General features: G+C 50.8%; 1 protein-coding gene across 4 annotated transcripts; it reads left to right on the top strand.

Moving 5' to 3' along the window:
• The first annotated feature begins 283 nt into the window (after positions 1–283).
• Positions 284–26,510, top strand: TMEM72 (transmembrane protein 72). Of its 4 annotated transcripts, none has more exons than XM_046026268.1 (5): positions 284–621; positions 17,687–17,753; positions 21,703–21,774; positions 23,583–23,722; positions 25,102–26,510. In XM_046026268.1, the coding sequence occupies exons 1-5, from the start codon at positions 318–320 to the stop codon at positions 25,578–25,580; spliced, it is 1,062 nt and encodes a 353-aa protein (XP_045882224.1). In that variant the 5' UTR covers positions 284–317; the 3' UTR covers positions 25,581–26,510. The 4 variants fall into 4 exon arrangements, with proteins under 4 accessions (XP_045882224.1, XP_045882225.1, XP_045882227.1 ...); XM_046026271.1 differs by lacking the exon at positions 284–621 and adding an exon at positions 2,231–2,259; XM_046026270.1 differs by lacking the exon at positions 284–621 and adding an exon at positions 13,070–13,182.
• The last annotated feature ends 234 nt before the right edge of the window (positions 26,511–26,744 follow it).

Below are 26,744 nucleotides of genomic sequence, written 5' to 3'. Positions count from 1 at the left end.
CTGGTGATTTAAAAACACATCTTTTTCTCCCACACACACACTGACACGGACCTGTCCCCTCTAGACACCAGCTCTCCTAGACCCAGTGGCCCTGAGATCAAGGTGCGACTTGTTCAGAGCTGACCAGGAAGGAAGGGCCTGGGCTGGCTCTTCGGCTCTCTCCTCCCGCCCAGAAATGGTTAATTGCCAGCTCCAGGCTGCCTCCAGCCCAGCCCTAATTGGCGTGATCTCAAGCGGCTGGCCGGCCGTGCTGGAACCGCAGCAGCTCCGGGCCAGGCTGGAGCTGCACGGAGCAGCAGGGGCATTCTTCCAAGGTAATGATTAAGCTAAGCGTCTGGCAAGGGCATAGGCAGCAGAGCCGGGAAGGTGAGCCCTATTCACACCTCAGCCAGGCCGTGGTGGCCAAGACTGGTTTGGAAGGCAGGGCCCCAGGGCACGGGGGCCCAGAGCCGACAGCCACAGCCTCCCCCTGCACACGGGCATCAAGGAGCATCTCAGGCCGGAGTCTCTGCTGCCTGCCCTACTGGGACCCTGCCCTCAACCCTGGCACCATGAAGCTGCAAAAGTTCTGGACTGGTCTGGAATACACCTGCCGGCTCTTGGGCATCACCACCGCTGCAGGTAAGACCCCGCCTCCCAGCTGCAGTCCCCTGGGCACTGGGTACAGCAGACAAGGTTGCTCAAGGGGTGGGAGCCAGCAGGCTGGGGACAGATGGACACATCTGGCCACATCTGCCTTCACTTTTCTTCCCAATGCCTCCAGAAACTGCTCTGCAGGGCAGCAGCAGGTGCAGTGGAGTGAGCCTAGGTGAGGGAGCCTGGTGCTGGATCTCCACTTGGCTGGCCCCCACCCATGTGACCTAGGGAGCCCTCAGTGTCCTCATCTGCAAAACAAGTAGAGAGGGTCTCCCCTACCTCCTTGAGGGTTATTGTAAGGTGGAGGTGAGAGCAGAAGCTGAAGGTATAGACGACCAGGCAAATGTGAGAGTTGGATGCTTCACTGTATATTTATGAAGCCGGTCAACAGAGCTTGTCATGTTTTACTCAAACCACAGTTCCATTTCAAGGAAAGAGAATTCCCGGCACTTGGGACAGGCTGAAGTCCAGCACTGGACATGGAGATCCCAGGCTTCCCTTGCCCCACTCCCCCTGCCATTGACAGAAAGTCCCATAGAAATCCAGTCCCCCTTTCTGTGGTCTGACCTCAAGAACACGCCATGGCTCTGAGGTAGAATGGCTCCCTATCCTGGGCTTCTCTCCCTCACTCTGCCTGATCACAGGGCTGCTCGACTCTCAGAGCAGAACCAGAACAGCCACTATCCTGAGTTCTGCCTGCTCCCTTCCCCAGTGTAGATGCCAACCTTTGGCCCCCTGAGATCTCCTACATGGTCAGGGTCTGTGTGTGGAAAGTGAGAAGGCAGTATTCTGAGCTCTCATCTCTAGGCTCCACTGTCGCTTGGGCATAAGGAAGAGACGCACATTGCTCGCCAAGTCCTTCCTTGCCACTGGACAACATCCACTATGAGTCTTGGCAAGTAAGAAATGTCCCCCAGCTCAGGACTCCAGCTGTGCTGGTTCCAGCCCCCACCCTGTCATTTGCTGATGTCTGACCTTGGGAGAGCCAACCAGTCCCTCTAGGATGGTACTTTCCAATCTGGACCTGCTGGCCAGGTGTTTTGGAGGATCAAGGATGCATGGAATGAGCAGAGCTCCATGAAACTGAGCCCATAAACCTCTTGGGAGAAGCCCACATGACCTGGTTCTGAGCTCGGTGGGATGGCTGGCTGGTGGGCTCTTCTAGCATCTAGGTCTCCAGCACAAGAAGTTAGCTGTTGGGGAAGGTCTAATGACATTCATTCTATTGCAAGATGGAGCATCTGAGCCCAAATAGAGGCAGCGACCTTGCCCAAGGTCACCCTGCAGATCAGAGGGACAGCTAGTCTGGAGCCCAGGGGCCCCAACTTTTGAAAAGACCAGGACTCTGGTCAAGGAACTCCCTGCTTCCCAGAGTCAGAAACCCTGCCCAGTGGACACCAGGAAGGGTCTGGAATTGCTCTCCAGAGGGCCCTGAGTAAATGGCCCCGTTCCTTGACCTCAGTAAATGGGCTGATTGGGGAACCTGTTCCAGCCTCTGCCAGAACCACCTTGTCACCTACATGCAAGGGAATGACTGCCAAGGTGCACAACTTCCGAAGGTAAACCACAATCTACCATGCTGATCTTGAGCCCACCCTGCTCTCCTTAGGCCTTGGTTTCCAGGTAGGTAAAATGTACCTTTTTCAGCTCTCAGGTATCTTGGAGATAGCTCCCCCTGCTACAGTCTGCCCAGAGCTGAGGCCTGCCTCCTCTCAGGAAGCTGTTTTAAGATATATCTATTTTCCTAATAGCCTTGCAAAAGACAGCTTAAAAGTCTGATATATCTCAGCCAGTGGAAGGGTTGGTGCGCGAGTGGGCCGAACGCGCGCACACACACACACACACACACACAGTTACTCTTAACCACAACTCTTATCTCTGTGCATAGGGCCACTGTTAATGCTGAAGATGAGTCTTCCGTTTGGTTTTGATATAGGATCCAGGCTAAAAATAGGCCACGAGTTGCCTTTTAATGGCCAGGCTTTCCAATAATCTTGTTGGAGCCTTCTAGAGTGCTGGGAGCAAGTGGGAAGCTAGAGAGAGGGTCTTCGGGGCTCTTGGGCAAATCTCAAGTTTCTTCCAGCGTCACTAAACTCCTGGCCTGTTTCCAGGGTTTAAGATTTGCAAATTCCTTATTCCCTTAAGCCCCTTGTTATTGAAATCTCTGTTGAGAAATCCAGGCCTCATTTACAGTAGCACTGCTATAGATTGGAAATAAGGCTTGAGACAGAGGGTGTCACTTTGCAGAAACCCCAGGAGACCTAAGGTAGCCCTGGTCCTTCTATGAGAAGTGTAGTTCTCCAGAAGCTAGAAAAAGCATGTGGCGCAAGGTTGCTCAGAGTGTCACCAGCAGAGACGAGGGAGCTGCCAATCCGGCAGCCTCTTCCCTGAATCCCCTTTTCCTCTGCAGATGGGATCTGGGACCGGTAGAGGCCCAAGTGTACCAGACCCCAGGAGACTCCACCAGAATGGCAAGGCCTAGTGGCGGTGGCCCAGTGGCCGAGTTTATCTCTTCTTCGCCTCCCAGCCACTCTGGATGAAGCTTCATCAGGAAGTCCAGGGGTCCCATGGGCCATTGCTGCCCCACCCCCATGCCCAGCCCTCACCACCAGTGGGCACTGACGAGCAGTACCGCTGCTAAACAGAGGTAGACAAGCCACAAGCAGAGAGCACCCAGCTGAAGTGTTTCTAAAATTAGAAGATTCTCTCCCATGAGACTCGTTTTACGACTTTGAGCCATTCATAAGGTTTCCAAATAATCACAGACCTTCTCACAACATTTGTCTTACACTTGGCCAGCTTCACTCATTTGCATTACCTCCCTGGTATAGAAGGCTGTGTGTGTGTATGTGTGTGTGCACATGTGTGTGGATGCGTGCACACATGTGTGACCACTGGTGTCCCTCCTGCTGAGATGGGGCTCCAGGAGTCACCCAAAGAAGCAAACACAACTAGGGAACTGCACACAGATTGTGAGCGCTCCACGCCTCCCTGTCCAGATGTTAGACACCCACTTGTCCAACCCTCAAAGCAGGTTCTCACTGTGTCCACATAAAGGTGGGGCTGTGACATCCTGAGTTGGAGACTCAGGCCCCAGAGAATGCGTGGCCCTGTGATTTATTTTCACTACAAACCAACCATCAGAAGAGAACCTGGGAATAGGTTTTACTGGGACGGGAACACAGAGGCACAGAGTACCCCTTCTCTGTCTTACAGGACTGGTCTCCATACCTATTCTTGGAAGGCAGGATTGGCTTCCCTTTGAACTTCCGCAATCCTCTTAATCCCGGAGGGAGAATCTCCCTGTGCTTGCTCCTCACTCCTCAGCCCTAGCCCCAAGCCTGTGGGGAGGAGAATGGAAAGAACCCACTGTGTCCGCTGTGAGACCTCTGTGACTTTTCTTGGGGCAAGGAGGCTCAAGAATGAGGCTTCTCACTGCCAGCACTTGAGGGCTTTCTTCACTCTTCCAGCTCAACCCTTGGGTAATAGTTGATAATGAACGTTATGTGACCAAGCCCTGTGCTCCTTGGCTTAGATGTAACATTTTCTTTCAGCCTCATAATTACCCTTTGAAGCCTCATTACACTCATCATCACCCCCACTGTATGTGGGGAAACACTGAAGCTTGGTGAAACATCTTGTCCAGGGTCTCACAACCAGGAAGCAGAGAGGCAAGTTTCTAACTGATGAGGGTCTATTCCTGAGAACCTTTCTCTTAAACAGTGTGTCCTCCACCCAAATCGGGCTAAAGGACATGTCTTTCTCTGGTTTGGCAATCCCAAGATGCAGGATACAATACCCACAGAGCCTTGTCTGAGGCCATACCATACACAGGCTCAGGCAGGGGGGGGTCACGCTGAGATTGGGCACAGTTAAACGCAGCATAGGAAGCATGACCAAATACTTCCAAAGTCTAAAGACTCTGATATTTGATCCAGATGTTCATTTTCTCTCTCTGAGTAGTTACCGTGTAGACTTTGACTGACACTACCATAACCATCCAGCCAAATCCATTCCTGGACCTCATCAGAGGACAGACAAACCTGCTCACATTTCCAGAGGGAACTAGGGCAGGACCTTCCATTTATGGGTCCAGAGATGCATAACTGACAACAGTGAGAGGAAGTCATGATCTTGCTAAAGCCCTGCCCGTGTCTATGAGGGCCAAATGCTGATCTTAGACGTATTTTACCCATGAGGAAACTGAAGCTCAGAATATCCATGTAGCTTGGCCCGCAGAAAGCGGCTCTGGTATTGGAGGTCCGGTCTGCCCACTCACAAGTGAGTGAGGCAGTGGTGTATCCGGGGACTGTCTGCACACTGCTCCAAAGAGAAGGGTACCACACAGCCAGCAAGGAAATGGGCCAGCATTGAGACAAGGCCATTTAGAATGAGCCCTGCTTGTCAGGCTAATGTGCTCTTTCTCACAAATCAATGATTTTAGATCGACCTGGAATCACTTAGGGGTTTTGTTTTGTTCCAGGTTTTTGACCCATTAACCTCTTCTCTACAAAAGGACAGCACGGCATTCCCAACAGCCCCTTTCCTTACCAATACTCAGTTCGAAATGGAGATTTTGTTTATTAATACAGCCTAAGACAAAAGAAGCATTTAAACCCTTTACTTTTTAAAGAGTACTGAAGAGTAGAGGAAATTCATAGTTTGACCTTAGCCCTATCAAAGTCTTAAAAAAAAAACAACACAAAACTAATGCTTCTGAGACAACCATTTAGGCCCTCCACGCTAATTTCCATCCTTCTTAAATGTGTATCCCCGTGACCATTTTCTGCCATCTAAGGAAGCTTCGTGCACTTCAACATGTCCACAAGTGGATTTATTACCCAAGCAAGACCACATTGTTTTCAGATCCTCCAAATGGATGTTGACTGCTTTTCTTTTCCGATCTGATTGTCCTAATAAGTAAATAAAATATCCCTACCTCTGTTCCACTCTCACTGAAATATCATATGATTTGGTTCAAACACTTTTTCTTTACTTCCTTATGCCTGTATTTAGAACAAGAAATCTGTAACACCATTTAGGATTCATTTATTCAGCAAACATTTGCTGAGTCCCCACTCTGTGGTGGTGTGACCCCTCCCCTTGAGAAGCACAAGGTCCAACCAAGGAAACAAGCCAGAAATTACACATCCTAGCATGATTCTCTGAAGTGTAGAGTTTGGAGGGGTCAATTTGTGTCCGTCTCTACTAATTACTAGCTGTGTGACCTTAGGCATGTTACCTAGCCACTTTAAGCATCAGTTTTTTCACCTGTGGAATGGGGATAGTGAGGGTACCTACCTTTTGGGGTTATGAGCATTCAAAAAAACAATGACTAAAGCAAAAACTGCCAGGCACATAGATCCTCAGTCAGTGCTGGTTAATTTTTAAAGGAATGTGTAGAACTCAGGGACTGTATAGCATGAGTGATGGGCTCTTCCTGTGAGATGGAAAAAGAAGGAAGACCAGAGGAAAGGAACAAGGCAATGTATGACCCTTAAAGCTGCAAAGTGAGGAAGGAGTTAGAATGTGGTCTTCCACTGAGTAACATTTTCCTTCACAATTTAAGGATGGTTCATTAGGATCAGCCCAAGGAAATTGGGTTATTTCTATACTACATGTAGTGACCAAATCAGAAGGAAGATGGTAGCCTCATTTTTTTTTAATGAGCTGACAATTCTCTTAAAATTGTCCTCAGTTCTGAACAACCATCTGAAGAGGGCTATTATCAAAAAGGATTGTCCTTACATGCCAGTGGCAGATGCTGAGGAAAGAGAAATTTCTGTGGGCTCCCCCTGAACCTTCCTAGATTACGGAGGCCAGGAGAAGGTCTGATGAAGAAACATGGCTTATGATTATCTGGAGGTTCAGTTATTATTTCTGGCACCAGGAAAGCTGTCACTTGTAAGGGTGAGCAGATGCATTCTTTCTGAATGTGAGAAAGAATAAGAAGCAAATACCTTGGGCAAATACTTTGACCTGAAATCAAGACCCGGAAGAAATTTCCCCTGTGGGTCTTTATAAGAAAAATGCTATTCTGTGTTAGAGAAAATGTCCTCAGTAGTATCAGTGAACGTGCAGGATTGTAAGTGACATCATCACCAAAAAGTAGCATATTGGCACACGATCTATGCTACGCAACCTTTCCTGAAGTCTTAAAAAGAAAGGTTATTTTCAACTCACTCTATAGAACTCATCACTCTAATACCAAGACCATACAAAAGCATCATAAGGAAATTACAGACATACATCCCTCAAAACACAGATGTAAAAGTCCAAACAATGTTTTAGCACATCAAAAATAAATAAATAAATAAATAAATAAATGCCAAGGGGGTAGTATATCATAAACAAGTGAAATATTAAGGTTGCTTTAATATTTGAAAATCAATCAATATAACTGACCATGTTAACAAACTAAAAAAGAAAAGCTTCTATTATGAAAATAGGTACAGAGAGGGCATTTGACAAAATTCAGAGTTGTGTCATGACAAAAACTATCACCAAACTGGAAAGAGAAGAAAACTTTCTCAGCCTATAAAGAGCATCTACTAAAAAACCCTACAACTATTTACAAGTAAAAGATCAGATGTTCTTTTCCTAAATCAGTAATAAGACAAAGATGTCTACTATCATCTTTTCTAGACAATGTTGTATTAACGATTCTAATGAGTATGATAAGGCAAGAGAAAGAAATAAAATGCATACAGATCAGCAAAGAAGAAGAAAAACTTGTTATTCACAGATGACATGGTCATCTATGGAAAATCTGATGGAATCTACCAGAAAAGCTGCTAGAACTAATAAAGGGTTCAGTAAGTTGCAGAAAACAAAATCAATATACAACAACCAATCATATTTCAATATACTAGCAACAAAAAAATAAGAAAATGAAAAATTTGAAAGACAATGTATAATAGCATCAAAAATATGAAATACTTGGGGGTGAATCTGACCCCAAAAGTGTAAATAAAAACCTGTACACTGGAAACTAAAAAAAAAAAATTGATGAGAGGTAATAAAAAGACCTAAATAAATGGAAAAATATATCTTGCTCATGGGTCAGAAGACTTAACATTGTTTAGATGTCAATTCTTCCCAAAACTGCTATACAGTTTAAATGCAATCCTAGTCAAAATTCCAACAGTTTTTTCTAAAACTTGAAGGCTGTTTCTAAAATTGACATGGAAATGCAAAGGTCTTAATATAACCAAAACAATTTTGTAAACAAAGAGCAAAGGACGTTAACACTACCTGATTTTAACACTTATTTTAAGTCTACAGAAATCAAGACACTACAGTATGGACACAAAGAAAAATAAATAAATTAATGCAACAGGATAGAGCCCAGAAATAGACCTACACATATATAAACAACAGACTTTTGAAAAAAGTGTGGAGAAAATTTAGTGTAGAAAGGATAACTTTTTCAACAAATTGTACTGAGCAATATCCATTTACCAAAAAATGAATGTCTATCTACATCTTGTACCATACACAAAAAAGACAAAAAATTGATTATAGACCTAAAAGTGAAACCTAAAACTATAAAACTTTTATTTTTTCCTAAAGATTTTATTTATTTATTTAAGAGAGAGACAGAGACAGAGACAGAGAGCTGGGGAAGAATAAAAGGAGAGGGACAAGCCGACTCTGCGCTGAACCTAGAACCCAACTCAGGGCTGGATCCCAAGATCCTGAGGTCATGACCTGAGCCTAAATCAAAAGTTGGATGCTTAACTGACTGAGCTATCCAGGCACCCTGAAAACTACAAAACTTTTAGATAATCAGATAAACTCTAAGTAATGAGTTAGGCAGCCATTTCTTATTTACAATATCAAACTTTCAGCGCATAAAAGAACAAACTGATAATTTGCAAGCTATCAAAATTAAAAACTGCACTTTTTAAAATATAATGTTAACAGAATGAAAAAAAACAAGTTAACAAAGAGCTACGATGGCAAATAAGCCCAAGAAAAGATGTTCCGTATCATCAGTCATCAAGAAAATGCAAATCAAAATAAAATGAGATACTACTACATACTATTAGAATGGCTTAAAATAAAGACACATCAATAAATAAATAAATAAACAAATAAAGACACATCATACGAAGTGCTCAATGCTGGCAAGGATGGGGAACTCTCATAAACTACTGATGGTGATGTAAAATGGTGCACTCACTTTGGGAACAATTTGGCAGTTTCTTAAAAACTTAAACATATACCTACCATATGATCCAAACATTCCACTCCTAGCTATTTCTACCCAAGAGAAAAGTAAGCAAATGTCCATACAAAAATTGTACATGAATGTCCATAGCATCTTTATTTGTAATGGTCAGAAGCTAGAGAAAACCTAAATGCCCATCAGCAGATGAGTTATAAACTAACGAAGGTCTATCCATAGTACTTAGCAACAGAAAGGCATAACTACTGATAGATGCTACCAGATGGATAAACCTCAAAATAATTATACGAATGAAAGTAGACAGCCAAAAAAGAGTACATGCTGTATGATTCCATTTTTATAAACTTCTAGAGGATTTAAACTGATCTCTAGTGTCTGAAAGCAGATCAGTGGCTGTCTGGGGGTGAATGGAAGTGTGGGAAGGTAGTATTACCAGGAAACAAGAACTATTCTGCTTTCTGTGTCCCTCATGTTCTGGCAGGTTGGCTCAGCTAGATGTGCATGATAATGGCAGAGGCAGGAAAGAGCCCACTTCCTACCTTTGCTTGCATGATGCCTGATAACATCCTCTTGCCCATAGCACATCACATTGCTGAGCTCAGATTCAAGGGGTGGGGAAACAGACTTCACTTTAGCAAAATCACATAACAGAGAGTGTGGACATGGAGAGGGGCATTACTGCACACTACCACAAGGCCTTCTGAAAGGCCAAGAAAAACAAATCTCCTGGCTGGCCAACCTTGGTGTATAACTCATGTTTAGAGAATCAAGGTTAGAGACTCCCCATTGGTGCATTCTCTAGCCTTCAAGAAATTCTCCCCACACAGGCTTGTGGGAGGTGTTAGGTGTACTGAGTGCCATGCTATAATCTAAAATCTCTTCTACTTGAATATCTAGAAGCCACAGTTTCTCCTGAGTTAAGAAATCTACAGCTACTACCTTCTAATCTCCATGGACTCTTAGCAACTGGCTCCAGCACCTTCATGTTCCTAGAAATGATGCAAATCTAGCTTTTACCTCTACAACCAGCCACGACCCTTTCAGAACCTAAACCATCCCCAGTCATTGTCATCAGGTGGTATATCCTTACCTGAGATGTCCTTACAGACCCTAAGACTAGTAGGAAGCACACCATTCTTGAGGATGAAGAAGAGCCATAAATGTAACAGGATGAGTTATGGGGCTGCCCTCAGCTGCAGTGAACATGACATTCTCAACATTCTCCCAGGGCATCCGGAGCCAAGATCACTGTCTGGCATGAAAAGTGACCTCTGTGGCCCCCAGGGCACTGCACTGAATGTAAGATGGATATCAAAACTCAACCCAGCTATGGAGTCAGAACTGACAACCTACAGCCAACCATGAGGTCAGTCTGGGCACAAAAGCAGCACGAGCCCGGAGGCTGCCAGGAGAGCCCCTCGGCAGTCAGCACCACGGACAGGCCACATCCTCGTGAGCACGTTGGCCCTAAGTCCTTGGCGTCCCTCGCAGGTTACACAGAGGACAGGACACGAGAGACATTGAAATGGATGGGGCTTTGGACTACTGATATCCCAGTCAGGCCCGCAGAAGGGACCTAAGACAGGAAAATCAATGAATAAGCATCAGTGTATAGATAAAAGCTCTTTAGCCACCATAAAAATGTGTATTAATGGAAGGAAAGGATGAGAATAAACCCTCTTCTCCCCCTTGAGAGTGCTTGCCTCTCTCAGGCAGGAACAAGCTTCCTCTCCTGATAATTCTATTAGCCATCATCTAAATTTGCACAACACTCTATAATTTACTAAGACTGAATGTTTACAGTCATTGATGCAAGCTTTTATTATCCCCATTTTCTGGAAGAGGAAGCAGATGAGAGTGATGATTGCTTGAGGAACCAGGACTCAGCTTTCCTGATCAAGCCTCACGTTCTCTCTGCTACAGCACAGCACCCTCAAAGCTTCCAGAGCTTCAGGACGCCCAGGAGGAGGCTGAGAAGGTGGTGTGCCACAGGGTCTCAGTCCAGCACCTCTGATCCCTGCTAACCTAAACTAGAACAAACCATTCAGAAAAAAGCCCTGGGAGAAGAGAAAGCTGTTCCTTGTCCCAGACAGGAGGGACAGAGACTAGAGGGAAGGGACAAGGTGAGGAGGCCAATCTCGTCCATAAATTCTAGTGGAGGAAGAGTTCACTCTAATGAGCACCAAGGAAGCAGCCTCCCGGGGGGGGGGGATATGCAGGGGTGGACTGCACTGGGGTGGGCTCCTAATGTGGTTCTGTTGGCCTGGGACAAGGAATAACAGGAACCCGAGGGACAGAAAACAGGGAGGGATGGAAGGTATCAACGGGCAGCTTAATGGTGGTATAAAAATGGTTACATAGCCGCTCTGCCCAGCACCCCTCCCACCTACAGTGCAAAACCCAACACATCTAGGAATCAAGGCTGCTCTTGGGGGCAACTGTTTTCTTATGGAGAATTGATTATAATGAAGCCCTGATTCTGGAGACATGTATGGCATTCATTTCCACCCTCAAACCGTCAGCTCCTCTGTCTCCACGCCCAGCTCTGGGAAAAGGCCTCAGGGTCATTTGTTGGAGTGAATTATTGATCCTGATTGCCCAGATCACACTGAACCAGAGTCCTTCAAAGGCAGAGTTTCAGAGCTACCCACCAGGCTGCCTGGAGGACCAGAAGTACAGGCCGGACTCCACAAGTAGCTTAGAGGCTCCCAAACCCTGGGCCATGAACATCGCCAGATGCCAGGGCTGCAGGCACTCAGTCTCCTGGTCACAAAGGGGCCAATGCTATCACTGGTCAGCACTAGGAGTGAATTGTCTCCTTATCTCCTTATGTGGACGTTGAGTGCCTCTTTAAATTTTTGTGCCCAGGGGCCCTGCTGACCTCCCCCTTGTCCTGGCTCTGCCAGATGCCACAACTTCTCTGTGTCTTACAGACAACCCTGCCTAATTCTGGAAAGTGGGCAAAGTTCCCGGGTCCAACTCCACAAAGCAAGGGCTGTACCCTTTCTCATCCATGGGGTCGACAGGAAGCCTCCGGGAGAGCAGGTGTCTACCTTTGCAGTCCTGGGGCGACAGACACGCAGGGCACAGGATGACCAAACCTCTTCTCACACACCAGTCCCATCCTTCACCTACCACTTCCCCTTCCAATTTAAGACCACACATTGTGCTCTTTTTCTGGCTTCTGAAATGCCCCAGTTCTGGAAACTAGTCCCTTGGGGAAAAAAAAAAAAAAAAAAAAAACATTTTAGGATACTCCAGACCCTCAGTCAAACCATCTTGAAGTTCTGTTTCTGGGTCATGTGGAACTCCGGTGCCTTCCAAAGTCCTCTCGTTTCCAGCACAGGTCAGTGAGAACAGCAGACTAGCAGCGTTCATGGCTGTGGCCCCCGCGGTTGGCTGGGGGAAATTCTGGATGCAATTCACAAAATCCTCCTGCAGGAGGGGGTCTCAACTTTTGCTTTCCTCACTTTTTCCACTGGGACTCTCTGTAAAATGAATCTGTAGAAGGGAGCTACTTTGGATGAGGCAGAGCCTCGCTGATCCTGTGTGAAATCCTAAGATATTATACCGCCAATAGGATTCTACAGCCCAGAAGTAGTCCCCAGACACCACCCCACTCCTAGGAGACTGCATCTCCCAGACTGTGCCTGAATTTGAGCAGGAGGAGAGGTGCTGCAGGACCTAGGAGCCCATAGGTTTCTGACAATCAAGCTGGGGACCAGTGACAAGGGCCAGAGGCCCAAGGGGTCTTGGGGACACGCTCCCTGCTGAGAGTCAGAATATAGACCAGACCAGACAAAGGAACTTCTGGGCCAAAAATCTCAGGTAGTTAAGAAGATAGGATAAGCTGCTTTTCAGTTATCTGTGGCTGCAGAATAAAACTACTTCAAACTTTAGTGATGTAAGGCTACATCAATTTTATTATGCTTGAAATGTTGTGGCTCAGGAATTCAGGCAGAAAGCAGTGGAGACAACTCAGCCACATGAGGGTGGAGATCTCAGGTGGGGGGCTGCAATGGAGCATCTAGAGCCGAACATCTGGAGCTTTGCTTCTGACTATTGGTTTAGCTCATCAGTTCTTCTCCACTTCGTACCTGCTGGGGCTGGGATGTCGTCTAGAAACTTCCTCACTGACATATCTATGCCTGGTGGAGAGGGCTGAGCCAGCGGGGGGCTGGTCATGAATCTCTCTCTCTCTCTCTTTCTCTCTCTCTAGCATTCTCTCTCCATGGCTCACTTGGGCTTCCTCACACATGGTGGTCTCAGAAGCATCAGACTTCTTACAGAGGGAGTGGCTGTCCCAGAACCAGCATTTGAAGAGGGCTGGGCAGAAGTTCTTTGTGAACTGCAGTGTAAGTCTGGATCATTCTATTGGGCAAGAGTCACTAAGACCAGCCCCCATTCAAACAGAAGGGAATTAGACTCCACCTCTTGATGAGACGAGTTGCAAAGAATTTGTGGTCAGCTTCCATCTAATGCACCCTATTCTAACAACAAAACCCCAAATTGCATTGCTATAGTTAGGGGTATTTCTCTCACCTAACAGTACTAAGTACATGGGGGGCCAATTCCCATTTTCTGCCAGAGAGCCCAGCAATTAGATTACCAGTCTGGTCTCTGGGACTGTTGCTGCCCCCAGGATCAGCAGGAATACCTTCACAAGGAGACCATTCCTAGCTCACTTACCTTAGTCATGGCCGCTGATGTGATGTTCAGAAGCCCAGGAGGCCTTTGGGGAGATAAGTGCTAGGAGGAGAGTAAGTTCTCGCAGAAGCAGGCCTAATGCCCAGGGTACTTGTCGGCACCCAGACTGTGGGAATAGGGTTTCCCCCAGAACCGCGGGGCACAGCTTTCTCCGTGGACTTGGCTCCCTCGGAGGGACAGGAGGAAGTTGCAAGGTGCAAAAAGACTTGAGGGTGTGGGCCCGGGAAGTCACACTGTCGCTGCCCCAGGTAGAACCCGTGACCTTGCCCAGTTACAGGAACTGCACGGAGAAGCCCACAGAACCGCGGCAGCAGCTCCAGACTCTCATTCATGCTGTTCTGGGCTCTTGTTCATGCAGCTCCGGCCCCTGACTTCGCCTTGCCTTCCTTCTCAGTGGAGCTGTCCTGGTTCCCAGGCAGAATGGAGCCTGCATTCAGCGTGTTTGCTGGGCCCTGTCCCACCCTCCACGCCTCTTCATTTCCTGGGTCCATGACAGTCGCTCCAGCGCATAGTTCCCTGGCAGCGCCGTGCTTTACCAGGCCCGGCGCACAGGCTGTGCCATGAACGAGAGTGCAGGCTGACCGCTGGGGACTCTGGACCCTGGCCGACCGGAACGACTCTTGGATGGCTGAGTGGAACGGCCCTGGGCAAGGAGATTGGTCTGGGGCTACTTCTGACCTGCTCAGGTTGGGGGGCAGAGGGGCCGTCACCACAACCCGCACCTTAGGCACCAGGAAGCACCCTGAGGCTGTGAGGCGGGCATTAGCCGTTCTGTGGCAGACGTTACAAAACTCCATTCTCCTTTAGGCTTGGAGGACGCGGCAGTCCAGTGCCCATGGCAACGAGGGTCTCATGCATGTGACACCCCCCATTCACATGAAGGCCACCAGGAAATGTGCTCCTCACCAGCACGACTCACACCACAGTGCTCCTCCGCTGGGGGTTCCTGGAGCCCCCTGAAAATCAGTCCTGCTTCCGCTTCCCTCTGCCGCCTTTCCACCAGCCTGCCCTGGGCCCGGCGCTGCACCTCCAGGAGGCTTGCTGGGATGTTTCCATAAATAACAGGGGGTTGAGGATTCCCACCTTGAGGGATGCGGTCCAGACTACCTAAGGTGCATGGGGGCGGGAGGTGGGATGCCGTGTGCCGCACGTGCTGGGACTTCCTTGAGAGGTAGTTGGGCTGGCACACCCAGGGGGCTTCCGAACCCAGACACCTTCGGTTCCTACGCCGCCACCTTCCACTACCCCGGAAAACAAACAAACAAACAAACAAAAAACGGAAACTAAGTTGCAATGGCAAGGCTGGCCATTCTCTGTGCCTGGAGAGCTTGTCGGAGCTCCCAGGCAGAACCAATCTCCCCTCCTGATCTCCTGTGCCTACTAGCACCCGCGTATTAAAACAGGTGAACAAGGTCCTGGGCACACCATCAGGAGCCGTGACCAGAGCTTTGCTTCAGGCCAGGCCAACAAAGGAGCCAGTGACCAGTGTGCTGGGACACCGGGAGGCCAGGAGCACCCGGAGCATGGTCACTTCCTCCCCATCTGCTGCTTCCTCTCAGCCAAATATCACCAAAGCCTCTTACCCTGTAGCCCGGGGTTAGATCGCTTTCTGAATCGCCAATCTGAACATGTCGCTCAGCCTCCCCAAAACACTGAAGGCCCTCCCTGCCCATCCTGTGGACGCTGATATTTCAAGACCCACTCCCTGGCCTCGGCTCACAAGGACTGCCCATAGCCCCCTTCTGTGCTTAGTGCTTACCCATGGTTACCAAGGTAAGAACTCACAAAAACGGGGATTCCAGCCCAGCTCTCTCTCTTCTCTGCTGTTTCATGGGTTTGTTTTTTTAACTGCAAACCAGTGCTGCCCCTACAGCATTCCTAGAATGCCCCTTTGACTATAGACCTTTTGTTTCCATCAGAAGGCATCAGAGTAAGAGTGCCAAACAAATCCCGGTAAAGGACTCAGTTCCCAAGACCCTTTCCTGCCACCTGCTGGTCACTCACCGCAAGGCCATGCAAATCTCCGAAGACTGCTCTCCACACCCAGGAATGTGTGCAAGGGACTGAGCACCTGTAAGGGGCTTGGCACTAGTCAGTTAACTGAATCCTTATAACCATCATGCACAAGAGGGGTAAGGTGGAACCTGAGGGTCAGAGAGACTGAGAGACTCAGCTTTTAACCGGCAGATGTGAGACTGAAATGCTGGAATGGCCCAGGTTGGCAGGTTGGTTTTGCCTATCCTCAGTTTCCCTCCCGTAAAATGAGGATAACATAAGACTTTCACATAGGACTATTGTGAGGATTTAAAAAGTTAATAAGTGCTAAGTGCTGAGAACAGGACAGGATAGTTAGTGAAAACTAAATAGATGGGCATTTGCCTGTAGAACACACACACACACACCCCCCACGCACATAGGCACACATTTCACATGCACACACACTCACACACACACAGAGATAGACAGTGGAAACCAGGAAATGGTCAGCCACCTGGAACCAGAGTCTCAAGTTTGGTCTGCAGGTCCTTTACTTTCTGGCGTGTCCTTGGAAGAACAGGGCATGGTGACTGACTGAGCCTTATTTTCCACAGTAAAATAGGAAGTACAGAGGTGCCTGTGTTTCGGGCTGCTGAGAGGAGTGAGTATAAGCATGACCATCGTGTATAAAGCATTAAGTGCTCTGTAGGTCATGCTGACCCTCTGGAAGGGTCTGTGGCTGCTCAGCACTCCCGGCCCCTCACTCCTGTGAGGGGAGTGCCACTCCTGGCACAAGTGTGAACACCTAGAACATGAAGAGGGCAGAGGCAGTGTCCTCCATGGCTCTAGACCAAGCCCAGGGGAGCCCCGGAACCTTCCCTCACCAAGCATACTTAGGCACCTCCCCTCCCTTCCTAGACTGAAGCACCCTGTGCCCTGCTCCCTGAGGTACGTCCACAATCCAGTCCTCTCAGAAGTGAGGGGGGAGGTGCCGGTGGCCTCAGTGTAGGTCCTCACACGGCTTCTCGGGAGGGAGCATTTCCACATGGAGAAAAGGCTCAGGACACCAGGGATGGAAGTTTATTGGGTGTCTGCCAGGGAGAAGAGTCATCAGACCCAAGGAAGCAGCCTCCTGAACATCAGAGATGAACGGCCACACACAGGCAGTCAAACACGACAGCCTAGCGTTGCCATCTTTGATTTTCTGGGAGGGAGACTGGAGAAAGCCACAATGCGGCCACTACCAGAGGGTGTCCGCTGACCCGAGAGAGAAATGGAGGATGCATACTGTTAGGAGCAGAAAGAATTCTAGTTAGTGGGCAATGCAGCCCTGGAGGAAGGTTTCAGGACCCGTCAGTGCTGTCCATGGAATGTTTCCATTGGTGAAAGGATGGTGTTGGAGCCACAACTCATTGAGTAAAGCAGGGAGAGCAAGGGAATCCCTGTGAGGAGACAGCCCGGAGCCAGCAAGTCTGGAAAGCTGGGTCCAAGACAATATTCACTCTGGACAAATGGAAGGTTGAGTACTTGCGCACAAACCCCAAAAGCCAAGAAGGGGCAGGAAGAAGGAAGAAGGACGAACCTGATCAGCTTCTCGTGTCAGAGCAAGCCCTCAGGGGCTCAGCCAGCACTGGGTCCAAAACAAGGAGCCAGGAGTGTGTGATACAGCTACCAAAACAGCAAGTGAAAATGGGGTCACAGAAACAGCTCTAACAGTGATCCGGGCAACTGGGGTTGGGGAGGTCCTACCCATGGCCAAGCACTGAACCCAGACCCACAGCACATATGGGCATGGCCTCACTGCAGGGCAGTGAGGACCCTTGAAGCCATGACTGCTGTGGAACCGAGGGGCTGGAGGCCTGGGAGCATATGCCGTCTCTGGGGGCATGAGGCATGGCCGATGTGGGCAGAGGAGGAAAGGCATCTGCGATCTGGGAGCTGGAGTAAAAGACCTCTGGGGTTCTGCTGAAACCCATCTGGTTTCCAGAGACCAAACCAGAAGGCTCCTTGTTCCCTTGCATTTTCCCAGCCACTAATCCCTGTGCCTGGAGAAGAGCCTCTCTGGCTCTTAGTCCCCAGGGAGGAGGCTCACTATGCAGCCAGGGAACTTTCCACAGGGCCACCGTGTGGCCGGAGCGCCCAGGCCCACCCTCCCCTCTCCTCTTCCCCTCTTAGTGTTGATCGGCGTGGGCACTGAGACCTTCCTCCAGGGGCAGTTCAAAAGCCTGGCTTTCTATTTGCTGTGAGTATGTGTGCATGTGCCCTTCCCTGCTGGCATGTTCTGGTCCGGCTCACCCTGAGGCTGCCCCACTAACACAGAGTAGCCCACACCCATTTTCCATACTAACTCCATCACATCCCACTGGTGGGAGCCCTAGAGGGGACTTCTAGGGTATTCTCTGGTTTGGGCAGGGCTTTGGTCAGATCATTATTCCATCCTTCTACCCACACACCCATCCTCCCATCCATCCATCCATCCATCCATCCCTCCATCCATCCATCTGTCCATCTGTCCATCTACTCACCCACCCAGCCAGCCACTACCATCTATCCAGCCAGCCATCTATCCACCCATCTATCTTTTCAATCATCTCTTTGTTCAGCAAACATGAACCAAGTTTGTTTCAGAGAGAGAGGAATCAGCTCCAAAGACTCTATGTCTGAGCCCTTCTATATGCCAGGCACAGAAAAACACGTGTGTCCTTTAACTCCGACAGCATTGTGGAAGGGCATACTGTCCTAGGTTTTCAGATTAGAAGATTTAGAGGGAGTAAGCAGCTCAGCCCGCACCAACAAACTCATGAGCAACAAGGCCCAGAGTCGGGCCTGGGTCCATTTAGTTCCCTAGCCTCTGTCCTTTCTTCCCGGCCAGCAGCCTCCACAAATGCCGGCCAACGGGAGATAGTCACTGTGTAGTGGTGGCCTGAAGAGGGAGGACACCCTGGGGGGAGAGGGTCTGCCAGCTCCTGAGGGACACGGGGCACCTGTGCTCTCTCCTGCGGGCTCACCAAGCTGCCGCCTCCCCACCCACACGCACCCTCATCCGGGCTTCCCCTGCCCAGGGCAGCTCTTTGATTTGTTGTGTGGATCGCCCGCACCATCTCCCAACCCTCTGCCACCCGCCCAGCTCATTTCCACTCTGCCACAAAATTCGCCACCTAGAAACACAGGGCTGCTCTGGAAACTTCAACCACGGCCACGGCCTCCAGGCCATATTCCTCTGCCATCTCCTGGCCTCCGTTTTATTTCTTGTCACTCAACTTCCACCTCAGGAGCCTCTGACTCTTTCTCAGATTCCCCTGCCTCACCTCACCTCCAAGCCCTTGCTCACTGCATTGAGCACCCAGGGTGACTTACCACCCACCTCGATGTCCCCAAAGCCTGATGTTCACCCCTGGCATTCTACCCTGGGAAGCCTGCCCTGAGCCTGGAGCCCCTGATGCCTACAAGCGACTTCTCTTCCTTCCATGTCTTTCTGAGCCTGTTCCCCCGGAATCCAGAAACCAGCCTGGGCTTCGTCTTCTCCTCCTCCCTCTACCTAGCTTCCCCACAAACATCACTTCAAGTATGAGGGAGGTGTGATTGTCCCCCTATAACAGGTCAGGTTGACAGCCACTTAATGCAAACTGCGTTTTGCCCAGAGCCCTGCTCCTCCCTGACTGCTCTGTCCCTGTCCTGAGGGGAGGGGACACCAAGCCCCTCTAGTCACTCGGTGGTCCAGTCCTAGAAGACTTGATTTCCAGCCTCAGGTGCCCCCAGCCCTCGCTCTGAGCTAGTTTATATTCTCCCCCGTGCAGTGCTCCATAGCTGCAGGGATGGGAGCCCCTGCCTGCCTGCCTGCCCCCACTTCGTCCTTTCTGTTCCTCCTGCACTCATCCCCACCCACTCCTCAAGGGTCATCTCAATGCTCTGCCTCCCTCCTCCCCTCCTCCCACCTCCATCATCTTTCTCCCTTGCACACACACGCAGTCTCTCCCGCAGATCTCAGACCCCTGCCTCTGTGTACCCCCATGCTCAGGGTGTTCCTTGACTGTAGCACACTCCTGTGTCACTGTCACGCCCTCCCCAGTGTCTCTGGGATCTGGCAGGGGCCAAGGCTCAGAGTAGGCTCCCATAGGTGCTGAGCTCTCATGGGCTTTCTTCTTGTTCTTCCCCACTTCTCTGCACACCAGCTTCCTCTCCCATCTTTCTCCTTCCCACGGGGCCTCTCACGGCCTTCCTCACACTCACCCACAAACACCAGCCACACCACTGGCTGAAGGGTCTGTACGGCTGGTGTGGCGCCCCAGGGAAGAGGCCTCGGTTTGTGGGTTCCTGCTATCACAGCAGGGCTCTTGGCTTGGATTTGCTGCCCCACCTGAGTGACCAGACCTTCCTGGCCTAGAGAGGCACAGTGTCTACAGCACCAGACAGGACCCCTGGAGAGTCACTCTATAGCCCAAGCCTCAGTTTCCTCCTTGTCCCCCATCCCAGGATCTAGAAAAAGATATGATGCTTGTTTTATAAACCACATGCCCCAGTGTGCTTGTTAGAAACACAGGCTCTGGAGTCTAAGGGCTGGATTCAAATCTTGCCCCTGCTACTAATATGCTGTGTGACCACAGCAAGGAGCTTGACCTTTCTGTGCCTCGGAGCCCTTAGCTGTAGGCTGAGGGTTAGTACAGTGCTTCAATCATAAAACTGTTAGAAGGACTAAATGAATTGATATTGGTGAAGCCCTTGGAACACACTCGGTGCACAGTGCTCGTTATATAAATGTGGATATTCCATTTGAAAGCTGAGGAGTAAGTGTTAGGGAGATGCTGGGAGACAAAAAGAGTAGGAGAGAATAGGGATTAAGTACATAAATGCTTATGAAGAGAGACCAAAAAATGATAATAACTAACATTTACAAAATGAGCAATATGTGTCCCATTAGAAGGGTTTTCCAAACATCAGCTCATTGTGACCTTTTAACAATTTTATTGCTGAAGCACTGTAATTCCGTCAGTTTAGAGATGAGGACACTGAAGCACAGAGAGGTCAAGCCCCTTGCCTTAGGCACACAGCTGATCAGTAACAGGCACAATGCCCAGGTTCCTAAAGAAACTGTGGCCCCAAGACACCTTCCCCTGTGAGGAAGCCTCTCCTTTCACTCATTCATTCACTCCAGTGATATCCATGAAGCACTTAATAATAAGTCATTCCCAGAGTGCGCCTGGGCTCCAGGGAAGAATTAGGGAAGGAAGTGACAAGGGGAGTTCACAGGCTGGTAGCTCAGGTCACACAGTAAAACACGGAGAAGCAAGAGATCACAAGACAGACAAAAGGAGGAAAGAGGAGTCCTTTCAAGAAGGGCTAGCTTGTGCAAAGTCCCTGTGGCACCTGGTAACTTCCTCTGTAGTCAGAAGACTATGGATTTTCATGTAAGGCTTTAAAAGCATGCTAAGAAATTTCAATTTTATATGACTCTCCAATAAAACATGTAAGTTCCATTCCCAAAGATTCTGATATATAAAGTCTGAGGCTAGCCCAGGAATCTTTGATTTCACATATTTCCCAGAAGATTCTGATTGGAAATTCCCTGGACCACACTTGGAACATGAGGAGTTTTTGAAGCAATGTGGATTGGGAAGACTACAGTTCCATTCAGAGGGAGCCCTCAGGGCAGCCAGTGGGGACTGAGAGGAAGAGCAGGAGAGGGAGAAGGGAGGGCAGGGAGTTAGAGAGGCAGAAAAGGGGAGACAAGTGTAGACGTCAAGGGGGCAGTATCCAAACTCAGGTCATATAGGTGAGACCAGAGACTTTTGGACAGTGGGAAAAGAGGGAGAAGGAAAGGGATCTGGAACAGATCCAGCCTTCAAGTTCGCACAACGAAGCAGCGAATGTAGTGATGGTAGTAGAAGGACGTGCCTTCTAGTGGCCACACAGGGGGCCAGGGTCAAGACAATGTCCTCCTGTGGCCTACACTCCTGCACCCATCTTTGGGCCCTGGCTGGCACCTGCCCACTGAGGCCTGACCCAGCATAGGCCCTGGCATGGAGGTATCTCCTGGCAGATGCCGGTTGGGGGGCCACATTAGGTCAGGAACCTCCTGGTCAGTCTGTAGGCGGGAGATGGCCAGGAGCCCCAGAGGCAGGGAGAAAGAGGCTCTGGAAGAGCGAAGGGCAGATCAGAGGGATCTAGACCTCCCTTCCTTGTCTCCACCATAGGTTCATAGGAGCTGCCGTCTCCGTGTGTGAAGGGGCGTACTTTGTGGCTCAGCTGCTTGCCATCTGCTTCCAGTAAGTAGTCTACTCCTAGCCCCAGGCGCCCCCACATACCACCACCTGTGAGGCCACAGCCCAGGTGAGGTCCTGCTCCCGAAGCAGCCGCGACGGCTGCCCTCCCCCACCCACACAGCCAGACTCTGCCCGGACACGGGCTCAGTCCCGCAGAACTCAGTGGTCCCCCTTCTCTGCTCCCAACCAGGGGAGCAGAGTGAAGCATCCACCTAGGGCCCGTTCCCACCCAGAAGCCCCTGCAGAGTCCATTCCCGCCTCCAAGAACAGCCCGTAGCTGCACCTGCCATCCCAGGCACCCATGGAGAGGGGAGGACCCTGCGGAAGGTCGGATGGTCTTGGAGGCAGCCGAACTAGACTGCAGAACTGGTTCTTTTCCTGCTAGGACCCAGGCATAAGTCAGGGGCCGTAAGGATCCCCTTGGGAAGCCACATGGTCACAGAGGCCCATACTTGCTGTCCAGCAGTGCTCAGTTCCTAAACACTGTAATCAGTGTGGCCAAGGGCTGTCCCTGGACCACAGCTCTCAGAACCTCAATAGTGTCTCTAGGTAATCAGAGAAAGAGCCAGGCCTCAAATCCAGCTGTCCCAGTACGTTGCAAGGCTATCAGCTGCCTCCCAAGGTCACCAGCCCTGAAGCAAAAGGCTTCTTCCTTTCTGATGAATGGCACAGTCAAGGGATCTTTGCAACTTCTCTGGGACAGGGGAGGGAGGAGCCCTGAACCCAAAGGGGCATTTCACTCTGTTCCAGACTCCCTCCTCTCCCAGCCAGGGTCTGGTCACAAAACAATGTCCACCAGAGGGCACTAATGAGCCATGGCTATGGTTTACAGGAAGAGGGCAGTGCTCTCAACCAGACCATCGTCCTCCAGCCCTGGCCACTGCCCCCAGACTAGCCTGGACAGACCAATTCATAGGATGAAGGAGATGACCCTAAGGCAAGCCATTTCCTTCTCTGAAACTCGGAGGCAAGAGCGCTGAGGAAACGGGATCCGCATCAGGCATCTGCCTGTTTAAAAAGGGCCTGTTTATAAAGGGACCTTTTAAACTGAGGGCCAGTTTAAAAAGAGGCCCCCCCTAGCCTGGGTGGCTCAGTGGGTTAAAGCCTCTGCCTTCGGCTCAGGTCATGATCTCAGGGTCCTGGGATCGAGCCCCACATCGGGCTCTCTGCTCCGCGGGGAGCCTGCTTCCTCCTCTCTCTCTGCCTGCCTCTCTGTCTAGTTGTGATTTCTCTCTGTCAAATAAAATTAAAAAAAAAAAAAAAAAAGGGAAATGATCCCTTCTTTAAAAAGAGGCCCCTCTAGGGCTGATGCCATCTTATGCCTAGGCGAGGCTCTGTGAGCCAGGTGGAGCTGGATTCTGGCCTGTTCACTCAGGGGGTCAAAGCAGCTTGTGCAGTGCCCAGTGTACACAGCTATCCCAGCCAGCTGTTTCCCAGACTGCGTGCCTCCTCCACTCCACTGCGGACCTCTCAAAGGGCCCCTGAGTCTCCTATTCTCCTTCCCACTGACTTTGCTGAATACTGGTATCATTGAGCTCCCTTCACCCTTGACAGAAAGACCAGGTGAGGCTGCCTTTCAGAAAAATTGTGGGCCCTCTCGAAGGACTCAGGCAAGATCTCTAACTGTGGGACCCATGATGAGGACTCCAGCCCCTGGGAAGTGTTCGGCCAGAGGCCACTAAAGAGAACATGGGCACAACAGGAACCGATCCCAGCCTCCAATAGCTTCCCACGTCCTGGGGCTTTTCTGGGTTGTTTCCTGTTTCCTGCTAATCCTGGACTCCGCCCCACCCCTATCCCCCTGCTGCCAGGTGTCAACCAGAGTCCCTGGCCTACAGAGCAAGGGAGAAAGCCCACTGGTTGGGCTGCTTCCAGAAGTTCCTGGCGTACATTCTGCTGTCTGTGGCCTGCTTTCTCCATCCCGTCCTGGTCTGGCATGTGACCATCCCAGGTAGGAGCTCCAGGAGTTAGTGGAGGGAGGAAGCCCTACCACAGGTGAGCTCTGAGAAGGAGGGGCTGAACCTCCACACACACACACACACTCCCGGCCCCACTGACTTCTCTGGCCTAGATCACGGGAATGAGGTGGGGTCAGACATTCTTCACATTGATAAAGTAGCAGAAATGTCCCTTCACGTAGGCCCAAAGGCTGCACCCACAAACAGAGAACTTTCCTCTAATGCCGACGTGTGGTCTGGGCCTTTGGAGGGTATGAGATGGCCAATTCTCTGTCCAAACCCTCCCATGTCTCCCAGTGCCTACCCATTCCAGTCTAAACTCCTCAGCCTGGTTTGGGGCATGCCGTGAGGGGACCCCGGCGGACCCTCCAAGCCTCATCATCTTCCCTCCCACCTCATAGTCCGTGCTAGTCAGCGTGAAGCCAGGGCACTGTGCTCCCACCCCTGGGTTTTGCCCACAGCCCTTCTGCTAGCACCCTTCTCTTCCCACTCCCTAGCTGTGAAAACCCGTCCCTCCTCGTGACCGGCCTAAAATGCCGGGAAGCCCAGTGTGCAGGGAGACAAAGTGGGAAGGCAGAGCCTCCTCTGCCTTCCTGTGGTGTCTCTTAATGTACCTGTCATAGCGTCTCAAAGCCACTCTGCTCAGTCCTTGGTGGACTCCAGAGGATTCAGCAACGATGAGGCCCGGGCGAGCCACAACCTCCCACTCTTTAAAGGAGAGACACCCAGAGGCTTCCTCGGGGTAGGGCGGGCCTGCAGGCAGGAGAACCAGGGCAGCAATCTCAGCCTGAGGCAGAGAGACTTCTAGGCTGGAGACGGGGAGAGAGGAGGGGCGAGGGGAGGGAGGGTGCAATCAAGAGAGGGACCCGTGCTAGGCCAGCCCCACCCAGTAAGATTTACACTTTCCTCCATCTTTCCTGGGAAAGTTGAGGAAGGAACATCTCTCCGCTTCTGGGAATGGAAGGAAGCCCAGTTCCGCAGGTGGAGCCCAGTATCCAGAACAGAGTGCAGACCCACGGCAGGCACTGCAGGTCTGGCCCAACACGAGGTCCTAACACAGAAGCTAGGGATGGTGATGAGAGGACAAGCAGGTGGCCCCGGGGCAGCTATCTACAGGCAGGGGCCTCAGGCACAGGGCTTCCTGGCTAACAGTCAGGAGGAGGGCCCTCTGCTGCGCTGGCTCCATGGACATCCCTTAGCCAGACAGCAGACCTGGCCCTGAATCAAAAGAGAATGTGCGAGAACAAGTCAGTGGCACAGGCTAGAGCCCGGGGAGCCTGAGCATGCCCTCTGGAATGGTGGGCTCGGACAGCATTCTGTCTGACTCCTCCCCAGCTCACGTCCAGCCTCCTGACCTCCCTCATCCTTCCAGGCTCCATGCTGATCATCACTGGCCTGGCCTACTTCCTGCTGAGCAAGCGGAAGAAGAGCAAGGCCTCCCCGGAGGTGCTGGCCTCCCCTGAGCAGTATACGGACCCCTCCAGCAGTGCCGTGAGCACCACCGGCTCTGGGGACACCGAGCAAACCTACACCTTCCATGGTGCCTTCAAAGATGGGCCTGGCTCCCTCTTTGTCCACATGAAGAGCATACTGAAAGGGGCCAAGAAACCCGGTGCCCTCCAGTGCCCAGATACCCTGACAGGACTGACCTTGGAGCCAGCTGACTCGCTGGTCAAGAAGAAGCAGGTGCACTTTGAGGACAGTACGGTCAGAATCATCCCGTCTCTCACTGAGGACCTGGATGATGGGGACAGCGAGCCGGAGGAGACCACCTCTGACACCACCCCTATCATCCCTCCCCCAAAAGCCCCTATCTTCCTGCCTTCTCTCGCAGACACCAGCCTGTTCTGAGTCACTCCTTCCAGCCTGAGGGACACTCAGCAACGGGCCTGAGGAGATTGACAGCCCTGCCTGGAGTTTCCTGATACCTGAGGGCCCCCCAGAAGCTGGGGGTCATCACAGGTCAGGGCTTCAAGGCATGACCAGACTTCCCCACGGTAGCTAGGCTTCTGGGACCATCAAGGGGCGTGGATCCTGCAGATCCTTGAGGAAGGTGCAAATGAAGCTCACGCTGCCTCAAGCCAGCACAGAGTGGGGAAATCCTGGTGCTTTCCCCGAAAGAGACCATCAGTCCCACTTCACATAAGGCTGCTTCGGCCCCAAAAGCCAATGGGCTTCTCTTCTCCAGACAAGGAGGGCCCAGCACTCAGCAAGGACTCATCATCCATCCCATCTCTGATGCAACAACCCGGCTCTGAACAATCCCATGGGAGTGTTGGTTAAGAGCAGATCCAAGGCAGGTGTTGGAGGTAGCCCTAGATCCCAACCCCCGGGCGAGATCGCTCCGGAGGTAGAGGGAAGGCAAGGCTGCCAACCCTCAAGATGGGAATAGCAGGAGCCGTGGGCCGCCTTCTCTGTGTGTCTTGGGGCTGGGTGCTGGGCAGCAGGAGATACAGAGCCCTTCAGGAAACAATGCCGCTCTGTGCTCCCTGCAGGGGAAGCCGGGTTCATTCCAGAAGCATCACTGAGGACTCCTGGCATCCCCACCACATGAACTTTCCCGAGATTCCAAGCAGATGACGTAAAAGGTCTTGGAAGGCGACAAGGATTCAGCGGCGCCGGTCCCAGCACAGCACCCAGCGCCTACAGTGTGCGGGGCAGGGGCAGGGGGGTACTGGGGAGGCGGTGGTCCCCAGACACCCGGCACAGAGACACGGCCACACCATGCTCAGCAGCCTGGTGGCAGAATAGGTGATAAATATACATTTGTTTTAAATGAAGGGAGGGAAGAGGAGGGAAAGGGAGGCAGATAGGAGGGAAGTGGGCAGGCAGGTCAGTTCTGGGCCACTGGGCGAGGGAAGTGACAGTTAACCTAGCATGAACAAAGAAATTTCAATCAGACATCCTTCAAAGATTTGCAAAATGGTATTTGTTTCTAAAAGGGGTCTTTTGGTTCATGGGATTGTCACAAGGAAGAGCAGACACATTATTCAAAAGCAGTCTCAGTGAATGGGT

Source organism: Meles meles, chromosome 13, assembly GCF_922984935.1.
Source record: "Meles meles chromosome 13, mMelMel3.1 paternal haplotype, whole genome shotgun sequence".
Taxonomy (NCBI): domain Eukaryota; kingdom Metazoa; phylum Chordata; class Mammalia; order Carnivora; family Mustelidae; genus Meles; species Meles meles.
This window is presented reverse-complemented; position numbering and strand designations above follow the sequence as displayed.